The following is a 21,620-nucleotide window of genomic DNA, read 5'->3' on the forward strand; positions in this document are numbered from 1 at the left end:
CTTTGAAGATTTACTTCAGTAATAAAATTTAACGCCATGGCAAGATAAAATTATGCTATGTCGTTGCCCAATATTTATGTTTATGCGGCATATATTTAACCAATGCAATTAAAAATAAATTAAAAATATTAAAAATATTTAGTTTAAACATACTGTAGTCGCCTTATTGAACACATCTTTCGTTAGAAGTACTTGCAATACAGGGTGATTCATCAAGTATTTGGATTTTAAACTACCGATTACTTGACTTTCAAAACGTCAAACTTCATTCAAGGAAATTGTAAACATTGAGTAAAAACTTTGACATGAGTGGAGAGTGGTGAGTTGCAAGACATTTGACAGTGGTGCGTTTCCAACAGTTTAAAAGAAATTTCTCATACTCATGAGTTCTAAGTATAATTCATATTCTAATCCGAGAGTTGTTGCTATGTTCGAGTGTCATCTGCGTCCAAAAGTGCTTGTAGCTCAATGTCCTCGAACATTTACTGAGGTCTTCAACTCTTGTTTCGTTTTAGAAAGTTCATTTTCAAATAGTTTTAACCACTCAAAACACTGCGACCGTCCAAGAGCATGCTGTTTGACAAACATTTGATGCGCTTCTGCAGCAGTTCTACTTCAAGCGAAGCCAGAAGTTCATTAATGCTTGCATTTCGCACCTTTCAGACACAAAAGTCGGCATGTCCAACACCTAAATTAAATTGAATGCTAGAGCCATCGGTTAATGAAATCCGGTACACCTTACATATATGCACAATTCATTGTAAATTTCACATCCTTTAGGGATGTACTTTAAAGTATTGGCCACTCCATACATACGAACCAAGTGTTTTAATTGAAAACGTGATGAAAAAGTGAGGCCACGGCGCCTTTCATTCATTTGTGAGTTTCACTGCAGACCGCATAATGATCGCTCGTTTCCTGGTTACGTTACGGGCCCACACAACAAAAGGACTTGCCTGCCAGATTCGTGCTTCGGCAAAAACCACCCGAACAGCGAAAAAAGCCTCATTCATGCTCCTTTCCCAGGTGCGCGTACTGAATTCGGTCAGATTTAAGACCCACCCCAGACCCAGGGCATCGTTCTAACGACCGCAAGTGGAGCACTTCGAGTGCAAACAAGCGCTGCAACCCCCCAAAAAAAAGCCAATTATGTTTGAAATTTATCTGCGGCCAGGCTGAGGGCCCCCTTAAATCATTCCCGTTCCCGTCCGCATTCGGCCGCCTTATAAGGCAGACAAGACAAGAGCTACAAGAACCATCGGGTCTCAAGTGCCGATCAATTTATCAATGCGAATGCTACAACCTCTGCAGCAGCAGCAGCACTCACGGGCCATAAGGATATCAGTTTGGGGCAGCAGGAATTCGAGCGGGAGAAATGCAAAAAACCGACCCCGATCACGAAACCAATCACCCGGCACTAACATGTGGATGCTACTTTTGACCACCCCCCGCACGCACACCCCATCTTCCGTCTCCTTCCGCGTGCGCTTATAAGATTAAGTTGTTCCAGCCGGGACCTGGGGGGCAGGTGCACGCACCCGGTGCGCCAGACGCGCGCACCGTTCGCGTCACATTTCGAGGCACTTCAAATCGTTTGCTCGTGTGAATGGCGCGACATCGACGACGACCAGGACGATTTCGATGCCGTGGCGCGATGCCATAAAATAATTGATAAATTAAGAGAAAAGTCCCGTGTTTTTTGCGCGCACCCATTTCACCGCGGTGCACCGCTTTTTGCTGCACCCCCCCTCGCCCGGGAGGAGGGCCCTTTCATTTCGCTTCTTTCCCGCGGCTCGCGACGGGAACCGAATTATTCCGAAACTCGGCGAGTGCTGCCAACATTGATTTCATTGCTTTTTGATTGACCAGCGACGACGCCAGCGACACTCTTCGTCCGCGGGAGGGGAAAGGCACCGAAGGTACCGGGGGGGCGCCGAACAACAACGCATCAATAATCGAGCCATCTCCAGGAAATCAATTAAATAAATATCATTCACTGGATTTTTATTGCGATCGATCGGACCGCTCGGTCCGCGCGCTCGAAACGTGCTCGAAATGACTGATGGCCGCAAGCTGCTGCCGGTGCAACCCATTTGGGATCCCCCCCTCCCACCGGCCGGATCTGTTTTCGGGTCCACCCAGGTCGATCGGGCGAAACGCGCACCCAAATCAAACTCAAACCCCCCCCCCCGACCATGATCGATTTTCTAATGGCGTCGCGGCCGAATCCTTTGGCGCGCGGCGGCTTCCAATAATCGCGAGCATCGCAATCCATCACCACGCAGCACTTAAGCCAACAACGGCATGCAACGGCGATCGCACACGACATCGCGCTGATGGCGAAAACACACATCAGTTAATTACACCCGACATGAACGATGCGATGCGCACGTCGGGGCTCCGGGGAGGAGAGGCCTGAGCCCCAGGCCAGGATCGCAAAACGCGAACGCGTGCAGCGAGTGTGTCGCAGGCAGGCAGGCAGGCAGGCCGCGGGCTCCACCACGCGGAAACATGTGTAACTTGCATGCTTAATTGCACTCCGAAAAAGGTGCCACGTTTGTTTTATTGCATGGCGTTTTCGGGTTTTTGCTGCCCGGTGCAACTGCATCGGCAAGGACCTCAAAGGTGTCCGGCGATTAGATGCTGCCGAAGCAGACGGCAGCACGTTGATGGATCGGCTGACGAACGGAGATTTCTTCTTTCCGGTTCCGAGCATCCGAGAGCGAGAGAAGATAGGACTAGCCCCCAGGAAGTTCTCTAGGTGACCGTTGTCCATAGCCCAGTTTCAGAGTTCCTTTAGGGTTCCAAGGTTCCAAGGCATTACCACAAAAAAGTGGCAGAGTTTCGAAAGAGATAAATCAAGTTCGTGAAAGTCGCGCGTATATTTTAGAATAATTAGACAAGAAGTATTACTCGCCCCGGTAATTGCTCCCATTTAGGATACTTTTCATAAAACGAAAGCACGGTCTTCGTAAAAAAAAGGACATTTTAAATTAAACATTATTTTCTCTCGCGTCAACGCTCTACGCTGCCAGCCAATCAATCATGAAACACCATGCACCACATGCTGCTACAATTAATGGGCTGTTGGCAGATCGAGCACGGCCCTGGTTAACAATCGTAAAATAAAGCCGAAAACGGTGCCAAAAAAACCCAACCCCCCCACTCTACAACCAACAAGCCCAAAGCACACAGCATTTTACCAACGATTCCGTTGCACGTAATGGGATTTTAATTAATTTCTGGTTTTCCGGGAGCCAAAACGGTGACGACCTACTGTTTCGCATAAATTTTCCCGGGGTGCCCCGAAACCCGTCCCAGTGTCGTCGGGGCAGCTTCAGAACCAAACAACGGTACATTACGCATCGCGCATCGGTCGGTCCGGTAAACGAGATTGAAACAATCACCAGGCCCCGTGTTCATTCATGCTGACCAGGTGAGGCAGCATAAATCATCGCTTGCCACACCGGGCCAACAGGGATCACCAAATGCCAGCTCGAGCATTCATTCACCGGCCCGAGCGGCCCCACCAATTACCCAATCCCGAACCGATGACACGGTGGTGGCGCTTCAGTTTCGGTGCGCCGCACCCCCCGGTTTAACGTCCCTTTATCGCCAGCAACAATGTATCCCGCGGGTTGGGGCGAACGACGGTGGGGTCAATGAATATTTATCGCGGGTATCGCACGGGTTGATTGTCCTTTCGAAAGACGTGATTTTGATCCTTTGGCCGCCAGCCAGCCAGCCAGCCAGCCAGCCGCTGCCATTAATTAGCAGCGTAAAGTATTTAATTGCAAACCCGAACTTTCACAACGGCAGCGTTTGGCGGGCGGAAGCGGCGGCTGCCCGTGGTATGTGAGGTATTTTAGATTATGTGATAACCGGACCGGAAAGCGGGGCCGGATCGCCGGGCTGGGATCAATCTGGAGTCACACAGAGAGAGAGAGAGAGAGAGAGAGAGAGAGAGAGAGAGAGCGCGAGAGTTCCGTTAGGCGGAAAATGATAATATATTGATTTTTGACAGATGTGTTCGGGGCGCGCATGATTTTCGGGTCGAGGCTGTTGCAGGTTTGCTGAATTATTCATCGCTGTGGCTGTGACGTGGTTCGAAACGCACAGGACGCCCTGGCCCTTTGAACTATGCGTATGCGGCTGCGGGCTACGTAGAGAGGCACCGGGAAAAAAAACCGCTGTAAATGGTTAACGACTGACGATGATGACCGTGACCACCGGCCGAGTGACATTGTAGATGGAGAACGGCGACCGTTCTGCGAGGCGGCATCCGGCATCCCCCGAAACCCCCCCAAAATGACCTCGTTTTTCGTAGCCCCACGTCGTCGGAATAAATGTTTAATTCCGGTTTCATTTATAATCTTGTTGAGCAGCGGCCAAACAGCGTGTATGCGGTCATGTTCACGACACCATGCGACAGGCGTTCGAAGGCGTTCGACGTCGTTTTTTGTGCGGCTCTGCCGAATCACGCAAAGGATTTGCATTGCTGGTGCCAATAATGAGGGATTGCGATGGGATTTAAAAGTGTAACCGTAGAGGTTCGGTTTAAGGATGTTTTTATCAAAAACTAGAATATTATCTATTTCCAAACAAGGTATTTATTGGAAGTTTGAACAGTCGATGAAAGTGAACCGAACGAGTAGTTTTATCAAAGAAGCCTTTGTTCTTATGCTGCACTCCAGATAATTGAAGAAGACGATAATCAGAGCCAAGTGAGTGAGATGAATAGATTGAGTGAGATGGAGAGAGATCAATAACCTCACTTTCATCAAGATCCCTCAGTCCCTACTGCACTTGATTGCGCCCATCTAATGCTGCGAACGAAAGGTCACTGACCTGATGGCCTGACCATCAAAACAGATTTGATGTCAATCACTTCGATCCGGGAGAGGAGACTTAAAAAACCGTTTGCCGTCGCTCGAGGCACTGGACGAAAGTTCGCATTACCCTTTGCTCGAAAACAAAAAAACAGGAAGCCAAATTACCGACCGATTGGTAAATTGCGCCGCCACAAAATATCCCCAGCATTTCCTTTCCGAACTTTCCCCCCCACCAATATCGCGGGAGCCGATTCCGGTGGCCCGATCGGGGGGGGGGGGGCGGACGGCATCGATTGCGCGGCCTTAGCACCTGATGCAAAAATCATAAACCGACAAATTAAAACATTCCCCGACAACTATCGGTGGCCGCATCCTTTGATCCTTCGAGGAGGCGCGGCAATTCCCAGCGCGGTGGCGGCGGCGGTGGCGGTCAATTTCCTGGCAATTGACCGCGGCACGGTGACCGCCGACCGTATCGATCGCGCCCTAACGAGCTTCGCGGCTCGTTTTAAAACGCGAATCGCCCGGTGGCAAGTATGTTGTATCTTTCCGGCGGCCGAACGCGGCCAACGAACCCATTCCTAACCACAGATTTCGAATCCCAATTGCAGCAGGCGGCGGCAGTGGCGAGGGCAGTTAAGTACGTGCAAGGTGAGCAATTCATCAATTTTTGGGCCCTGACCTGGGCGGCTTCGGAAGTCCTTTCGGATGGGTCCTCCAATCAATCGGACCGTTCGCGAATCGAATCCATCATCAACGACACCGCCGCCGCCGGCCGGCCGGCAATGCTTTGCGGCAGTGTTTGATCACTGACGAGCAGCATCCGAAATATGCACTCGATGCAAACACTCCGTCGGGCCGTCCGGCCACGATGCTCACCTTCCGGTCATGCTCACCTCAAACGCGGAAGCTGCGGTATGTAGGAATTTCGGCTTTTCTTTCTGGTCGAGGTTTGGTTTGACTCCGAGGGCAAGTGCGAGGGCTGCTCGGGTAACGGATGAACCAATGTTCTTCAACTGTGTGTTAAACACAGAAAACTACATCCCTTAACACCAGCAAACACCTAAACTGCCTATCAATTGTACTTCTTTGAATCAGTGAATTTATATGCTGATGTTGTGGCTCTTTCAACTGGATCATCTAAGCCACAACAAACCTTTAGCATCTTAACGGAAAAATAATTAAAATTGTTAAATTAATTGTTAAAAATTATTTAAGTGAATCAAGAAATCAAACGAAGTAAACTTTGAATGTGAATAAAGGAATGTAAAAATGTCATTTTTCGTAAAATGTGTTGACTTCTAGCTACGTTTCTATTTGATATTATTATTATTATTATTATTATTATTTGAACCTGAGAAAATCTAAACTTAAGGAGAAAATGATTTGAAACGAATAAATATTCAAAATGGGATTTCTCACTTCAACAAACAGCAAAATACTGCGAAAACGAATCAAACACATCGGATCTGTTTTGGAATGTGGTATTTTATTGACCTTACGAAACAATTTATACATCCCCCATTCTCGGTGGCCCTTCCACCGGCGCATCCGCCTCCCCCCCAAATTGTAATTCTAACAAAGAGATATCGTCTACTTACGGCGCTACAAAAAGAAGACACAGAGGAGAAGGAAAGAAGTTTCTCTAGCTTAAGAGCTTACACCTTACTAGGGGGCTAAGGGCCGTCTGCCGTCTGTTCTATTGGTTTTCTATCCACCTCCCGACCTCCCGCTGGTACGCTTCCCGAACAACATTAATTTTTCCGGCTCTTGTTTTTCGCCATTCCGCACGCACCTAACAATATACATATCTAGACACTAGATAACAGACATTCCGTCTCCTAACCATAAACGCTTGCTCGAACCAACGGGGTGGATCGAGTGCCTACTTCGCTGTGTCCGAAAGGGAAGGCCGCGGTTGGGGTTCACGAAACTCGCGGAGCAATAGCAATAGCAGAAGAAAGAAGGAGCTTCTCTTTGGTCATGTAGCTGTTTGATGAGAATTAGTGACACACGAATTCATGACTAAAGACTGTTCGACTTCGGCCTTCGGACTTATACAGTATAGAGTGTGCCGCGCGGCACATAATTCATATACACAGAGGGAAGTAATCCTAGGTCGCAGTGTTCTCTGCTCGCGTTCGCCCTTTCACCGGCTAACCACCGGGTGGCGGCAGTGACGTGGTGTGGTCGTCGGACGTCGCTTTTGGGACGAGTATGCCTCATAAATTTTGATGTAACGTCGCCGGGTCGGGCGAGTGAATGAAACGCGTCGTGAACACGGTGGTCAAGGGTCCTTGCAACGCGAAACTAGACTAGATGCCCGTAAACGTGTCGCGCGGCTCGCGGCATCCGCCCCAAACACCCCCAGCGCGCGGTATGTACACAAGATCGAGGACGCAACGAAACCACGGCGACGCTCTAATTTGGTTTGAAACGGTGTGGGTGTGTCCAAGGACCCCCCGTACCTTATCCATAAGCTTGTCGACGGCTCGTTGGAAGGACCCTTGACCCGGCGGGGCTTCATTCAAACGCCGAACCCCGACATTCACTTTGGTATCAGCTAGATCAGCGAAAGTAGTAATAAATTTGCGCTACATTACACGAGTGACCTCTCCGCGCTGTGACCTTCCGCGACGCGGATGACTCTTGGTTGGTTAATGTTGTGATTACACGAAGGATAATAATAATAAATAAAACAGTACGATACGATACGATTGCGGGCCATTGTGGTGCCTATTTACAAGGACCCTTTTCTCTTCCTAATATCCGATGCCCTTACCGCCACCATCTTAGCGCCGTCGTTTCCGACGGCGAACGGGCCGAAAATCAGGAACAACTGCTGCTCACCACCTCCATCTTGATGTCCGCGTGGTGCTGATGCTGATGGTGGTGGTGGTGCGGGTGATGATACCCAGACGAGGCCGAGCTGCTGCTCCGTGGTGGTGCTGCTGCTGCAGCGTCGTCTTCCGCGGCCATCAGCATCACCGGCGGTGTCGGTGTACCGTCTGGCTGGTGGTGGTGATGGTGACTGGTGAGCTTCGTCGGTTCATAGCCGCCGCCGCCACCGAGCGATAGCATATCGATCGGGCTCGAAGCGCCACCGTTGGCGGGCGGCTCGTTGTGCTGGCCCTCGCGGTGACGCCGCAGGTCCACCTTCCGCTGGAACGCCTTCTCGCAGAGACCGCACGAGAACGGCTTGTAGCCCGAGTGCTTGCGCATGTGCGTGATCAGGTTCGAGCTCTGGCTGAACGCCTTCAGACAGACGACACATTTGTGCGGCTTTTCGCCTGACAGAGAGAGAGAGAAAGGAGACCCATTAATAGGATAAAACTTGTGAAACAGTTTAAACATTGTTTTTATAAATAAAAGAAAACACCCGACGACGCTTCCGGTTGGCCAGCATCTAATCATCAATCATTTCTTCGCGGCTCTGACCACTCTGGCCTGAGCTCCAATCGCAGCCAAGAGCGCCGCTGCGTAATCATCAATCAAAAGACTTGAGCAACCGGCGAACCGTAAGCGACGAACCTCCGATTTGTTCTGTCTCTTGTACTAGAGTGTCTGTGTGTGTGTGTGTGCCGAGACCGCGCCGGGAGCACCGAAAAAGGCTAACGAAACGAAAGGCAAAGGCCCGGACACCCCGTACAAGGGTATCGCGTGCGATAAAATATTGCAAACACGCGCCCGAGAGCGGGATTTTAAAGGCTCTTCGCCGGCCTTCTTGCCTGGTTAAGCCGCCCGGAGCAGGGAAGGGATTGAATTCTTTCCACCCCGCGGATGCCAACGGAAGTGGAGTGCACCGAGTGCAGAAGGGTGTCCGCTGCTGCTGCTACCACAAATTAAAAGTATATTAAAGCATCGCGATGATAATTAATTTCAACGGCAGCAGCGCGGCCAGCAGAGAGCGAGATTATGGCCAGCAGCAGCAGGAGCCAGCCAGATCAGCATCGCAGGGCAGGGAAACCATGTCCGTGGGTTTGTTTATTTTATTTGCGTTTTCCAGGGGGGGTAACCCCCCGGTACACGGGGTGGCATAATAATTAAGTGTAAATATTTTGAAATGCACTGTTCGGCCATAACTTTCGGGGGCCCGTACACCCGTTTAACACGTTCCCTCGAACGTGATACCCTGAACCTCGCGTCCTCGGAGGATTTAATCAACGACCCAAACCGTGGGTCACGCCATTACTTGTGAGCTCTACAGTGCACGCAACACGGCACTTCCAAGTGGACAATTCGGCCTGAAAGTCCCGGGCTGAAGCTCCGAAAAGTCCTGGGACCAATCGGGCTAATGAAATCATTTCTCATCAAATCACCTTTTCGAATAGAGGACGCGAGGACGCGACGCTGTCCCACTGTGGCTGAATAATGGCCACTTCCGGTGTCCGCCGTTCGCTGTCATAATATCGTCATATAAATTGTGATTGTTATGACCACTTTACGTGCCGGTCAGCGTCGCCGTCGAGGAGAAGGGTGCCAGTGACACCTTATTTCCTGCCGGCCTTAGCTCCTTCACCTGTGGTGGGCCACCCGGCCAGAGTACACTCATTAAAATCGTACTGACACGCAAATCTAAAATAAACATTAAACCAGGTTCATCGTCGGCGGAGTGTCGTGAGAAGAAGCGCTGACCCGTTCGTGTGCCGCGCCGCGGTGAATCGGTTCAAAAACAGAGACATCTAACGGAGCACAATCCGCTCCTGGGGTGCGCGGTGCCAGGACACCAATTTACGAAATGAGGTAATAAATTGGTTCAAATTTGTTGCGCCACCCGCTCCACGTTTGATCTGATCCCGAGTGGGTCACCTGGGCCCTTCGCCCCGGTTCCGAAATGAAAGGTTTCACTTTCCACGAACCGACCGCAAATCGATACCGGGTTTCTAGGAAATCTATCAACCTGGGGTCCCGTTTAGTGAACTGGCGAAGCGCCAGCCAGTGGCGGGTTAGCATAAATTTCGCTGTTCGCACACACAAAACCCCACGGACGGTTCGCCTTTCGGAACCCGCGCGGTCGGGGTACGCTTTTGTCTCGCCCTCTGCGCCGGTTTCGGTTTTATTGGCGTACTTGTTACGGTAAAATCATGTGTCTCGGAGCATAAAAGCCGCCGCCCGCGGGGATCGCGGCCGCCGATCGCTGGTGAAATTGCTCGATTGCCTAAATAAGGATATCTCGACCGTTCCGGGGGCCCCCAGATGGTGGCTGCACGGCGGCAAAGCGAAGGATTCCGGTGCCCGAAGCACTTTGAATCTTCGGGAGCCGCAGCCACGGGCAACATATTTATCACCGCACTCGCGAACGGTGGAGACAATTGAAAGCAGCGTTTAAAGCGAAGCGGCACTAAATGGCCTCCCCGCCTTGTTCCAGCGATAGCCGGTCCCGGAGCGCGTATAGACAAACATCAATTAGTTTAATTAAATCAAGATATGACCCGGACGACGGACCCACGCGGACCGGATTTAAAAACCTCGTATCTCTCTAACGACACACAAAGGCGGGTTTATTATCGGCGTCAATATGCTAACGCGACGAAATCGCGCCGGACTGGCCACTCCGGTGGCCAGTGAGTCACCCGGTAGCCCCGGCGACTCACGTGGCGCTCGTGAGATTTCCAATTTACGGAATGGGACCCCCTTCCAGGCTCACGATGACCGGGCTGCTCGATGACGTAATTCGATTTTAATTATTGGGGACTCCTATTGGGGACTCTATGGGACTTCGCTATTGGTTTCCGTGGTGCCTTTAGCGTGGGTCCTTTAGGCTCCGGGTTCCCGGGTGGGCAGAATAAGGTCGACAAACAGCCCACTACAGCGCGTAGATTAATCGTCCTGTCCGCGAACCGCTTACGCGATCGCGCGAAAAAGCTGCTGGCTGCGATGCTGGCGATCGCACAATGGCGCGCCATGTTAACAGCAGCAGCAACAGGAGCAGCGCCCCATTACCGGCCGAGATGGGCATTAATTTTTGCGTGTGCGTGTCCCTCCCTTTTACGGACCCCATTTGTGGCCCATTTCTCATAAACGTTGCGTTGTGATTTCTCCCCTCCGTTCGCGGTTCATAAAATATGAGCCACGAAGAAAGGAACTGGACGCAAGTCAGACCGGAGCACCATTTGTCCGACAAGACCTTAGTCCTTAGCGCGGGGCCGCGTGGCATGTTGTTGCCGTGCTGTTGCTGTGTTGTCGTCAATCTCTTTCACTCGCGGCGATCGCGACATGAATCGTGCCCATTCACAGCCAACTTTGGGCACAGTGATCGGAAAAACCAAAGTACTCCGCTTCCCGCGTGGGTCACATTCAAATCAACCGCCGTCCGACCCCGAAAAAAAAACCGAGGCGCCCAAACAGAAGTGAAACAATTGTCAAGCCTCGTCGTCGTCGTCGTCGATCGGCAAACAGTGGACCGCGATCGGCTTTGGGGGGGGCAAACGACAGACAACCGGCGCCTTTCATTAGTCATCGCGCACTCGGCGGCACTCGGCGGCGGTTTGCGCTGCGCAAAGAACAATATTTTCGACGGATTGCAACGCAGCGGCAAACAATCGAAAACGGGCAAACGGACGAAGCCGCCACGTCGATCTGACAGGCGGCGGGGTCCCGAGAACCCGATATATTTGCCTGATTTACCCGGGCGGCCATCACAATGCTACCGATTCAGCACCACCAGGGGGTGCCACCGCCACCATTTGTGCATACTACACACCCCCCGGGGCCAAAAATGTTGGGCGCCGCCCCGAGTGACCCCGAGAGATCCGAGCGGCTTCGGGGCCGCGTGTTTTATGCTGTCTACCGCAGCCGGCCTCGACTCTGCCCGGTCGAAGCAGATGTCCTGGTCTAATGAGTCCGAAGTCCGGGGCTGAATCAGCATCCCTTCCATCGGGGCGACCACAACCAGGACACGACCCCGATCAGGGGCGCGTGCGGGATCCACCAGCACCGCAGAATGTCCTCGGAAAAGGAGTAACAGACAGGAGACTTACCGGTGTGGATGTACGTGTGCTTCTTCATGTCCGACTTCTGGTGGAAGCGCTTGCCGCAGTACTGGCACGGGTACGGCCGGGTGTCGCTGTGGATCAGCAGATGGGTCGATAGCGTGCTGGACCGCTTGAACGTTTTGCCGCACTGTTTACACTGAGACAGGGAGAGAGAGAGTGAGAGCGAGAATGTGGTTAAGGACGGACATCTAACGACGATAACGATTGATGTGATTGAAGAGGCCAACGCGCCCCGAAAGGACGCCGATCGGTTAAATCGGAAACATTTCACTTTCGATTGAGCTTGAGGTAAAGAAAGGCCAACATAATTGCTGTCCCCGGGGGGGGAGGGACACACGCAACCTCTGGAGCTAATGGAGCGCGTCACGAACCGGCGAGAGGGTTTCGATCGGGAACCCCCGCGATAAGGCCAAAAGTTTTGATACTCCTTTCGGTCCGGAATTTATGTCGATGGCCCCATTTCCACAATCCAGCTTTTAATTAAAGTCCTGTAGTTCGTGAACTTTAATCGATTTCGAATATTACACCCTCGATTATTTGTCTAATGGACTCGCTTGGGAATCTCAGAAATTATTAACGTCCCGCGCGCGGTACCGGGGCAATTCAATTTGTTGGGACCTCGGTCTCGGCTCTCCTCGTGGTCATTTTGATTTATGAATGTGACCCTGATAATGTGTGTGTGTGTGTGCGAGCACCACAAACGCCGCATGCCGGGCAACAAGTAGACCATATCCATGTCCGGGGAGCTCACTGCGGAGCGGTCCTGAGAGCCGAGAGGGTTGTAATTTAATTACACAAACACCACACACATTACACCGAGCGGCCGGCCGGCCGGCGGATACGCGTCCGCGGGCGAAGGAGTGCGCACTCCACTCCTCCGTCCCCCGCCCGCCCGCGGTCACTCTCGGGCGTGGGGATTACATATTCATGAGCCGCCGCATGACGACCCTTAAATTATGGATGTGGAAACGCGCGACCGAAATGAGAAAAGTTTGACGCGCTGATTATAAATCAATACCAGGCCGGACTGGGTCGGCATACGGTGGCCCCGCGAGAAAAGGGTTGTGTCTTCCTGTGCTGTGACCTTAGAGAGCGCACTTCGCTCGAGCACTGCGCGACGCGAGCCGTGGCGTTGGGCAATGGCGGGGTTCCTTTATGGTCCACCCGCTGCCGCCGCTGTCCTCCGAAACTCACTTCCTGTGGCCCAGTTCCGAGCCCATTATGTTGCGATTCCTTGTTCGCCTCGAGAATTAGACCATGACCACCGGCCACATGGGCCTCTTTTCGGGGGTTTCTTAAGAAGCACGGAAAGGCTGCGCTCGAGTGCCTTCGAGATCTGCGCCACGCGGATTGCGCCACACGGGACGGGGTGGGGCGGGGGGGATTGGGGAGCACCAACCACAGCAGCAGCCTGCCACCCACCACAACGTGACCTGATTACATTAGCATAAACTTCTGCCGCCGCCAGTTCTGCTGGACCCCACCCGCCGCCCGCCCGAGAGTATCTGGACCGTGCGACCGATAATTTATGAACGACACGGACAACAACAGATACTGGTCATCAGTCCAGCGTGTGTGCGTGTGTGTGTGTGTGTGTGTGTGTGGCAAGGAACACTTGTCCAAACACCGCTCCCCACCGTGTGTGTGAAACATCAGACGAGCGCAAGTCAGACGCGCCGGCCGGAGTCGCGGTCTGGGTGTCGTTCCTTTGACGCAGGCCGCTAACACACTCCCCTCCGGTCCAATAAGTAGATCGTCTTCGCCGGCTCCGGGGGCGCAAAGTTTGACGCCACAATTTGTCACCGAGCCGGACGGAAGTGGCGCAGCAGCAAACAGCAGGCAAACGGCGGGAAAATCGAAGCGACGCGATGATGATGAATGCGCTGCTCTGCGGTTGTGACGCGCGAGCGGCATCTCGAAAAACGAACGATGGCCATTCCGGTCGCCCCTGGTTTCCCCCTGGGGAGATTCCGACACTTGTGCAAACACGACCGCCGGAGGAGACACCACACACACCGACAGGGCCAGGGCTCTCTCGGAGTTGCTATGGGCCAATCGGCGTTGAGAATCCTTTCGAAATCCACCGTCGTTGTTTGATTGGGACAAACCCCGGCCAACTAGGGGTGTCCTTTGGGTCGAACGTTGTGTTCTGTGTCAATTTAACTATCATTAGGGAGCGCATTGTGTGCCGGAGAACGGAAGATAAATGGGCGGTTCGCTACCCCCGACCAAAGTGATTCGAATGTGATTGATTGTGGCGTGGCAGTTTAAGGATTGGAACCAACCACGGGACGTGGTTTCAAGTGAACATAGCCATAGTCATGGCCCGGTTTAAGGATCAACTTTTCAGCCGCAATCAACCATTGGTATCCTTAGGTGATCGTAGGAAATAAGAAATTCAACCTAGTCTTTTCAACATCAAAATTTATAAATATTTTGACATCTCATAACTCGGGGTAAATCTTTTAGAGCTACCTTATGAAGGCTCATTTTAACTATACAGAAACAAGTACAAAAAATCTTTGTTTGGTTTTTAGGAAACCAATTTGAACGATTGAACTCGATTGCCCCTGCGCAATCACACTTTTGAAGCCTCTATATGAAACTAGAAGCAATAACTTGATCCCTAACGTTTAAGTAGGTAAGTTCTAACATTCCCGCGCTGCCATTTGGTAATGCGTCTAAAGTGCTTAGTTTGCGAATGGCAGTTGCACAGTCCTTCTCAAAGTAAACAGGATTTTTTCAATAGGCCTTGGCGCCCGACATTTCTGGTGGAGCTAAAAATCTTATTTTATCGATAAATCATTCCCCGTATTCACCTGATCTGGGACCCTGTGACTTTTATCTATTCGGAAAACTCCATTTGCCGATGAAAGGAAAACGTTATGCTGACATTTTGGCCATTCAGAAGGGTTGTACCGAAAAGTTGTTAAGTCATGCAAATCAGTGTATCGAGACGGAAGGAGACTATTTGAAATAGAATAAAATGATTTTGAAGAAAAAACCACTTGTTGTTCTTATTTAAAAAAAGTCCTGTTTACTTTGACACATACTGTATATATGCGTTGGTTGAATTCTTCCCCCTGCCTTGTTACGGCTCTGGTTTCACTCGATCATTTTTTCTAAGTTCCTTTGATTTTAAACGAACGTTTTCTGTGACTTATCGTCATTTCCGGACGAATATTTCTCGTAATCGATTTCTCGAAACAACCGTGGCCAAAATATTGACAGCCGTGCAATAATATTGGTGCTGTCAAAAGCGTTTGTTTACATCGGCTAATCGCCTAAGTCTCGGGGAACAAGTTACTGTTTCTGCGTTAAAGTAACAACCAGTGCTATGATCGTGGAAAAAACATTCCATCACTTTCAAGCTTCCATTACCACCGAAAGATCGCCGAAGCTCGTGGAGTGTAACGACGGCGATGGCGTAGGACACTCACTTCCTGCTTATCGATAGACTACCCGATGTGTCGGAAAAGGGATAAAAAAGACCTCCAAACCATCGGAACTCCGTTAAACAATCCCTCATCCTTTCCCGATGGATATTATCGGTAGGGTCCCGACGGATCAACCCCGCCACATTGACTCCCTTCTGGTCTGTCAACTTTCTGTGAAGTTAAAAATTAAATAGGTTCCACCAACTCACCTGGTACAGCTTGACGCTCTTCTTGCCCTCGCCGCTGGCCCCGACAAACGTCGGTTGATGGTGGTGCTGCTGCTGCTGGTGGTGACCGGCGCCGCCGGCTCCACCGTGATGGGAAGACGAGTCATTGGAGCTCCCGTAAGGGCTGTCGGAGTGGGCGGTCGAAGAGTCCGGCCGGGCCACGGCCACCCCACCACCATCCAGCCCAGTCCCGTAACCCAGCAGCCCATCGACGGCCGCCATCACAGTGCTATCACTCTCACTACTCCCCGCTACTACCGCACCACCCACCGCACTTAAGCTCCGCGCACTCAGCCCTGCCCCACTCGCGTTCTGGTTCTTCACACCCTCCAGGTTGTTGTTGTTGCTACTCCCGAGGCTCCCATGGTGGTGGTGATGGTGATTCCCATGGGCGGCCCCATTGATGACGAACACGTCGGTCTTGTTCTGGCGTAACACCTCCAGGTTCTTCTGCTGCTGCTGAAGGTGCGTATAGTAGCCCTTGCCGATCTTGCTGTAGTTGAAGTAATCCTGCCCCGGGGCGGACGAGCGACCGCCGCCGGCGGCAGAGACGACACCACTACCGGGTGGACCCGTCGACCCACCCGATTGGTGCCGCAGCAGACTGTTGTATTCCGTCAGGATACGGGCCGTTTCCCGCTGGCGATCGCGCGAGAAGGACTCGTCCAGCTGCAGCTCCCCGCCACTCGTCGCTCCGATCGACTCGTCCTCCTCGTCCTCGTCCTCATCACCGTCATCGTCGTCGTTCTCGATGTCGATGTTGCTCTGCGTGTCGATCCCCCCGTCGAGTGTCTCTTTCTCGCACATGCTCGCCGGCGACCAGATGTTGATCGAATGGCGAGCGTTCGGTGTCGTCGAGGAGGAGGACGGTTTCATCGACAGGTTCAGGGGCATATCTTCGTCTGTGAGGCACACACACACACACGACACAGACTGTGAGTTGTTGCTGGCGGAACGATCACCCCGCGCGTGAAGGAACTTACCGATGATCTCCTCCTTTTCCGGTGTCAGCGTGTAATCGCGGCCGTTCGTGTGGAGCTGCTGGTGGTTGGGCGACACGGGCGTGCTGAGCGGCAGTTGCTGAGGTAGCAGAAACTGGGGCCACAGGAAGGCGGCCCCCGAGTAGAACAGCGGATTGTACAGCAGTGGCAGGTCTGTGAAAGAGGGACAGAAAGAAGCGAGATGCACGAAATTCTATATAATTCTAGGGCGAGGTTTTGCGACACTTACCTCGCGGGTTCCACTTCTGGCCGAGCACGGAACTGAAGGCGGACGCACGCTGGATGAGGCTGGCGGAGGAAGCGTTGAGCGCGTTCAGGGCGCTTACGGCCGGCGGCGTTTGGCCGACCGGAGGTGACGGCGGAGGCGATAAGTGGGCCATTCCTGCGGGTCCGACAAGAATCGGAATGAGTAAGTATGGATTCGGTAAAGCCATTTCTGTCTGGAGTCAGAAGGAGGACCGAAACAATGATGCTGCATCGAATGTCAACTAATCGTTGGAACCTTCGGTATCTCTATAATCCCCAATGACCCAATGACAGCTCCAAGTTCCGCCTTTGGCGCCAAATGAGAACGTCAAGAGAACGTTATTTATTAATTCTATTTTTGTGTCATATCCATTTCAAAACATAACATTTTTGATCGTTTTAACAAAAATATATTGTAGGAATATTTGAAATTTATGTGAACTCCAAATGAATGGGCATCGGTTTTGTAACTTTTAAACTAATCTTTTTCTTTGCGATCCTATTATTGTTAGTTTAAAATCCTTTTCAAACAAGTAAATCACAACACAAATCATATCAATTTTTAATCCTTTCACAGACACACTTCCAACGAGTCTCACACGCACCGCGAGGGAAATCCGGTTCCACCGAAAACGGAAGTGGTGCACGACGACGGAACGCAAACAACTCGAAACTCAACCACCCCATTCTACTGCCTGGCTGCCCTTTGCCCTTCCCCGACCGACACACGGACACGAGACCGCGTGTGTGTGTGTTCTACACACGATATTATCAACTAATTTGTTAATGCTTTTCAATTATGGTAAAAACGTGACCCCGCCGTGGCCCCTCCTGGTGGTGGGAAACGACGTCCACTTGTCCATCACGACGTGTGTAATGCGTGTGTGTGTGTGTGTGCGAACACGGAGTGACCAGCGGTGCCGAACGAAATCGGTTCGCGCTAACGCGTGGCGGCGCGCGCGAGCCGGCCAGGGGCGGCCAACCCCCCACAACAAATTGATTAATCCATCCCTTTCCCCGGTCGACGGGTGGTGGTCTCTTTGTGTTTCACAACCGATTGGCGGACAGCCAATGGCAGTGAGAGTGGGGTAGTTCCAAGTGCGGAGTGTGCTCCCCACTTTGTGAGCAAATGTTTGTGAATAAATAACACTGATAGCCGCGATCGAGGATCGGACTTGATTGATAGATAAATAGAGTGAGCGCGCGAGGGCGAGACAGAGAGGTGTTTGGTTCACGAGGGAATCACTGAGCCACTGAGTGGGGCGAGGTTCCCGTCCCCGTGGAAACACTTGTGGAGCCGAAGGCTGTGGCAACAAGGATTAATGATCGAGAGAGCGAGAGAGAGGCCGAGCGCCGCACGGTGACACACGCAATCGGAATGCCTGTGGGTCGATTGCTGGTGGACAATGTTTACCCCGGCACTGATGTCCATCGTGTGCCACGTTTACTGAGCTTGCTGAGATGTAATGTTTGCCCATAGCAACCGGTTCAACCGCAAACGGATTTGCTATGAAGCAATTATTCCACTTTATCCTTTCAATTGTCCTTCTATTTCAGTTCAAATTTTCTTCATTTGCGGTTAGTTAAATTGAAGTTCTATTGTTTAGTTAGTTTTTTTAAACGGACCTACAAAGGACTCCCTTTATCCTTCAAAGCCTTTGTCGCTATGGGAACCACCAAGCGACCGCTGCGACTAAATTTTTAAACTAATGTCACGACATTTCTAACGCCTGGCCGTTAGCGGAGGTGCATAAATAATCGAAGGGGACCTCTTCCGACTGCGGTGGTAACCTTCCCACAATGGCAACAAAAGTCCGGGACCAACTATCGATTGCGACGCGCGCCATATTGCCATTGTTTTTATTCGATTTTAATTGCCCTTTAATGGGTGACTGGACCGTAGACCCGCAGATTTTATTACCACTCTGTCCACCACTAGCGAACCTAGAGGGACCCCCCCCCCCCCAGCGCTCCACCCCGCACTGGATTTAGTGTGGCGCATCCCCAAGCACCGATATGTTTGCTTTGGGTCTAGATTTACTAAAAGCCTACAATTATCCTGCCATCACGCGGCCTGCCGGGTACTGGATGATGATCGATTGCGGTGGAAGCGGTGTGGAAGGGACCTCCGGAGGTCGCTCTCGGGGCAGGTGACATGCAAACACACACACAGAGGGGTCCCGAGCCCCCAGGACACGATGACGACGGCGGTGAGCAAATTGTTTTTTAATTAATACCGTGATTACAACCATCCTCGATGCGTTGTCCACTCTCTATCTGTCTCTCTGTCGCACGCTCGCCACTTTCTGGCAGGACACTCCGATCGATCGGGGACCGGTACCGGACACCAGCTACCGGCGGAGGTGGTATTGATTTTCAGTTGTGGATTTATTTTGATAGCAAATTACACCCTTTTGCGAGGCGACATCGTTCGATCGGAAAGTTCCGATTCCTGTCCACATTGTCGCGCCGGCCGTCGGTGTGGTTTGCCGTGCACAACTTCCGGTGCGTTCGTCTCACTGTTTTTTGGATTTTTTTATGTCGTTCGCATTCGCAGCATATTATTAGTAGAAAGCAGCGCGCAAAAAAAACGAAGCATAAAACGGATCAGTTCCGGAACCAATTAAATTCCCCACTTCCGAGCAAGAGCGGAAAACGAATCAGAAACACACGACGGCCCTGTGACCTCCATTCGCCAGACCCCATCAGCGCGTTATCAGTGAGGAAAAGCGAAGACGATGCCCGAAACCCGTCGAAATAAAAGCGAAACATAAAAAAAACGGATCGCCTGCTCACCCAAAAACCGGGAGCCGATCGTGAGCCGCGGTGCGAAGAAGCGCGGGGTGAAAATATATATGACCGGCGCCGAAGCACCCGGCGACCGTCCACGCGGTTATGCTGCGCGTCAACATACGCACGCAGGCACACGCAGCATACACGCCAGGCCAGGTAAGTCAGTGCCTTTTTTTTTCTTCTCCTCCTTGGTTCGGTCAAGGTTTTTCGGAAGACCCCCGCGATGATGGCGGCAGGTGCGGCTCGCGCGTCGCGCGCATTGATCGTTCGCCGCCGTCGATGGGCCCAAAAGGTCGGCCGGTTTTCGGGCCACGGTTGGGATCCGGGTTAAGGAGCCGGGCCGGAATCGGAAGATAACAGAGCCGAACCGAACCGACCCGTTAGAGGGAGAGAGGGAGAGCTCAAGAAATCAATCCTTGCAGCATGCGGCAGGATCGGGAGTGGATTCGTCTCACCTTGTTGTCTTCTTCGCGGTCCGGCAGGAATCGAACGGCAATCGATCGGCGATCGGACGTCACTGCTCGGCACTGCACTCCGGTGGCTGCCCTCGGCCACGCTACAATCCAGCTTTGTGCCGTGGTTCGCTCCTGGCTTTCTTCGAGGTTATATGTTTGTGTTTGTGCTGGACCACTCCACTCGTTTCCGGTCACTTCGGGGCCACTACGAATCCGACTCCGAGTCGATGATCACACGCAGTTCGCACTCAACCACATCACCACCTCGGTCTGCTCACTCATGAGTTGCAATCCTTTAAATCCTGACGTTTCACTCCCGATCAAACCGATCGCGAAACACCCGCAAATTCCCGCGATCCTTGCGCGTTTTTTTTGCACCTAAACACACACACTCGCGCTCTCAAGATTTCTCGCACTTCGCTGCTCCGCGTGATCGAGCTCTGTCGGGTGTCCTCACTGTCTCTTCGGGGTCGGGGACTCGAGCATAGGAAGCGCACGTCCGTTCAACTGGGTGCCCAGCACCTGACTGATCCCAACACTGCGCCTGATCGTACGAAGGAAGCATAATCACGGAGAAGTCTCGCGCACCGCCGACAGAGACAGCATGTGGGCCGCCCGAGCGAGACGGGTCGGCCGGCAACAGCCGGTCTCCGGTCCGGGGAAAAAAGCGAGCGCAAAGGCGAGAAGGCAACAACCCAAACACAGGCCCGGCCACTTTGGTTCCCCACAAGTACATAATTGCCCCGAGTGCGGCGGTCCTTTGAGTGGCGGAGCGAGAGCGAGCGAGTGTAATGGGTTGCCGTGCATTTCCGTTGGTCAGTTTAGCGCGCGTAAATGTCCTCCGAAAGGGATCCTTCGGCTGGGAGATCCCGCGAATCCTGCACGGTACGGTGACCCTCTCCATTGTTTCCCGATAATACCTGACGCCCTTATCGGCCTCCGTTGTGTGTGTGTTTGTTCGGTCACCTTCTTCCTTCCGGTGGTAATCCCACGCAGCGACCCTCATCGGAGTCCGCGGAGAAGAATCCCCTTCTTTTTTCCTATGGTGCCCCGATGGGGCGTTTGTTGGATTGAATTTTTAATGCGCAATGTGCGGAGGTAGGAATGGTGGTGGTTCAACGGAGCCAGAGGGTGCCAGTCGATGAGGGTGCCATCAGAATCGATGCACGGGTGGAGTTGGGACAGAAAAAAAAACAGTTGATGAGCGTAAACCGTTGGTAAAAAAAGTCAACGGCTGCTAGCAAAACGGTTGATCTGGTTCGAAGACGATGCTGTAGGTTGCGGCTGCGATTGGGGTCGTTGGAACGTAGGGGTTGACGGTCACCTTCAGTGTTGGGGGTCGAGAGTTTTCCAACAAACAAATAATGTTACAATTAAAGCATTGAGTTGAATGTAAGAAATAGTCCCAACTTTGAAGCGTAGGTTGAGTTCTAGTGTTTGGATCCGAAAGTTTTCCGAGCCCCAAATACGACTATTCTGCTTATTAACATAACCACCAAGGTGGAAATGAGCTTTTCGAATTTCGAACAGTTTGAGTTGAAGACTTACCACTTTGGAGAAGAGTTTTTAATATTTTCCAATTTTCTGCAAGCGTAATACGTCTCATTTCGTAAATGCCAACTCTTTTACTAAGT

The 21,620-nt window shown here is 51.9% G+C and overlaps 1 protein-coding gene across 1 annotated transcript; it reads right to left on the reverse strand.

Annotated features, from left to right (window-relative positions):
* Window positions 1–7,661: 7,661 nt before the first annotated feature.
* LOC128277367 (fez family zinc finger protein erm-like) lies at window positions 7,662–20,005 on the reverse strand. Its single transcript, XM_053015817.1, has 6 exons — window positions 19,987–20,005; window positions 16,722–16,874; window positions 16,475–16,645; window positions 15,474–16,393; window positions 11,813–11,963; window positions 7,662–8,122 (listed from the first exon to the last, which is right to left on the reverse strand). The coding sequence occupies exons 2-6, from the start codon at window positions 16,870–16,872 to the stop codon at window positions 7,662–7,664; spliced, it is 1,854 nt and encodes a 617-aa protein (XP_052871777.1). The 5' UTR covers window positions 16,873–16,874; window positions 19,987–20,005.
* Between the last annotated feature and the right edge of the window lie 1,615 nt (window positions 20,006–21,620).

The sequence above is a fragment of the Anopheles cruzii genome, chromosome 2, assembly GCF_943734635.1.
Source record: "Anopheles cruzii chromosome 2, idAnoCruzAS_RS32_06, whole genome shotgun sequence".
In the NCBI taxonomy this organism is placed as follows: Eukaryota; Metazoa; Arthropoda; class Insecta; order Diptera; family Culicidae; genus Anopheles; species Anopheles cruzii.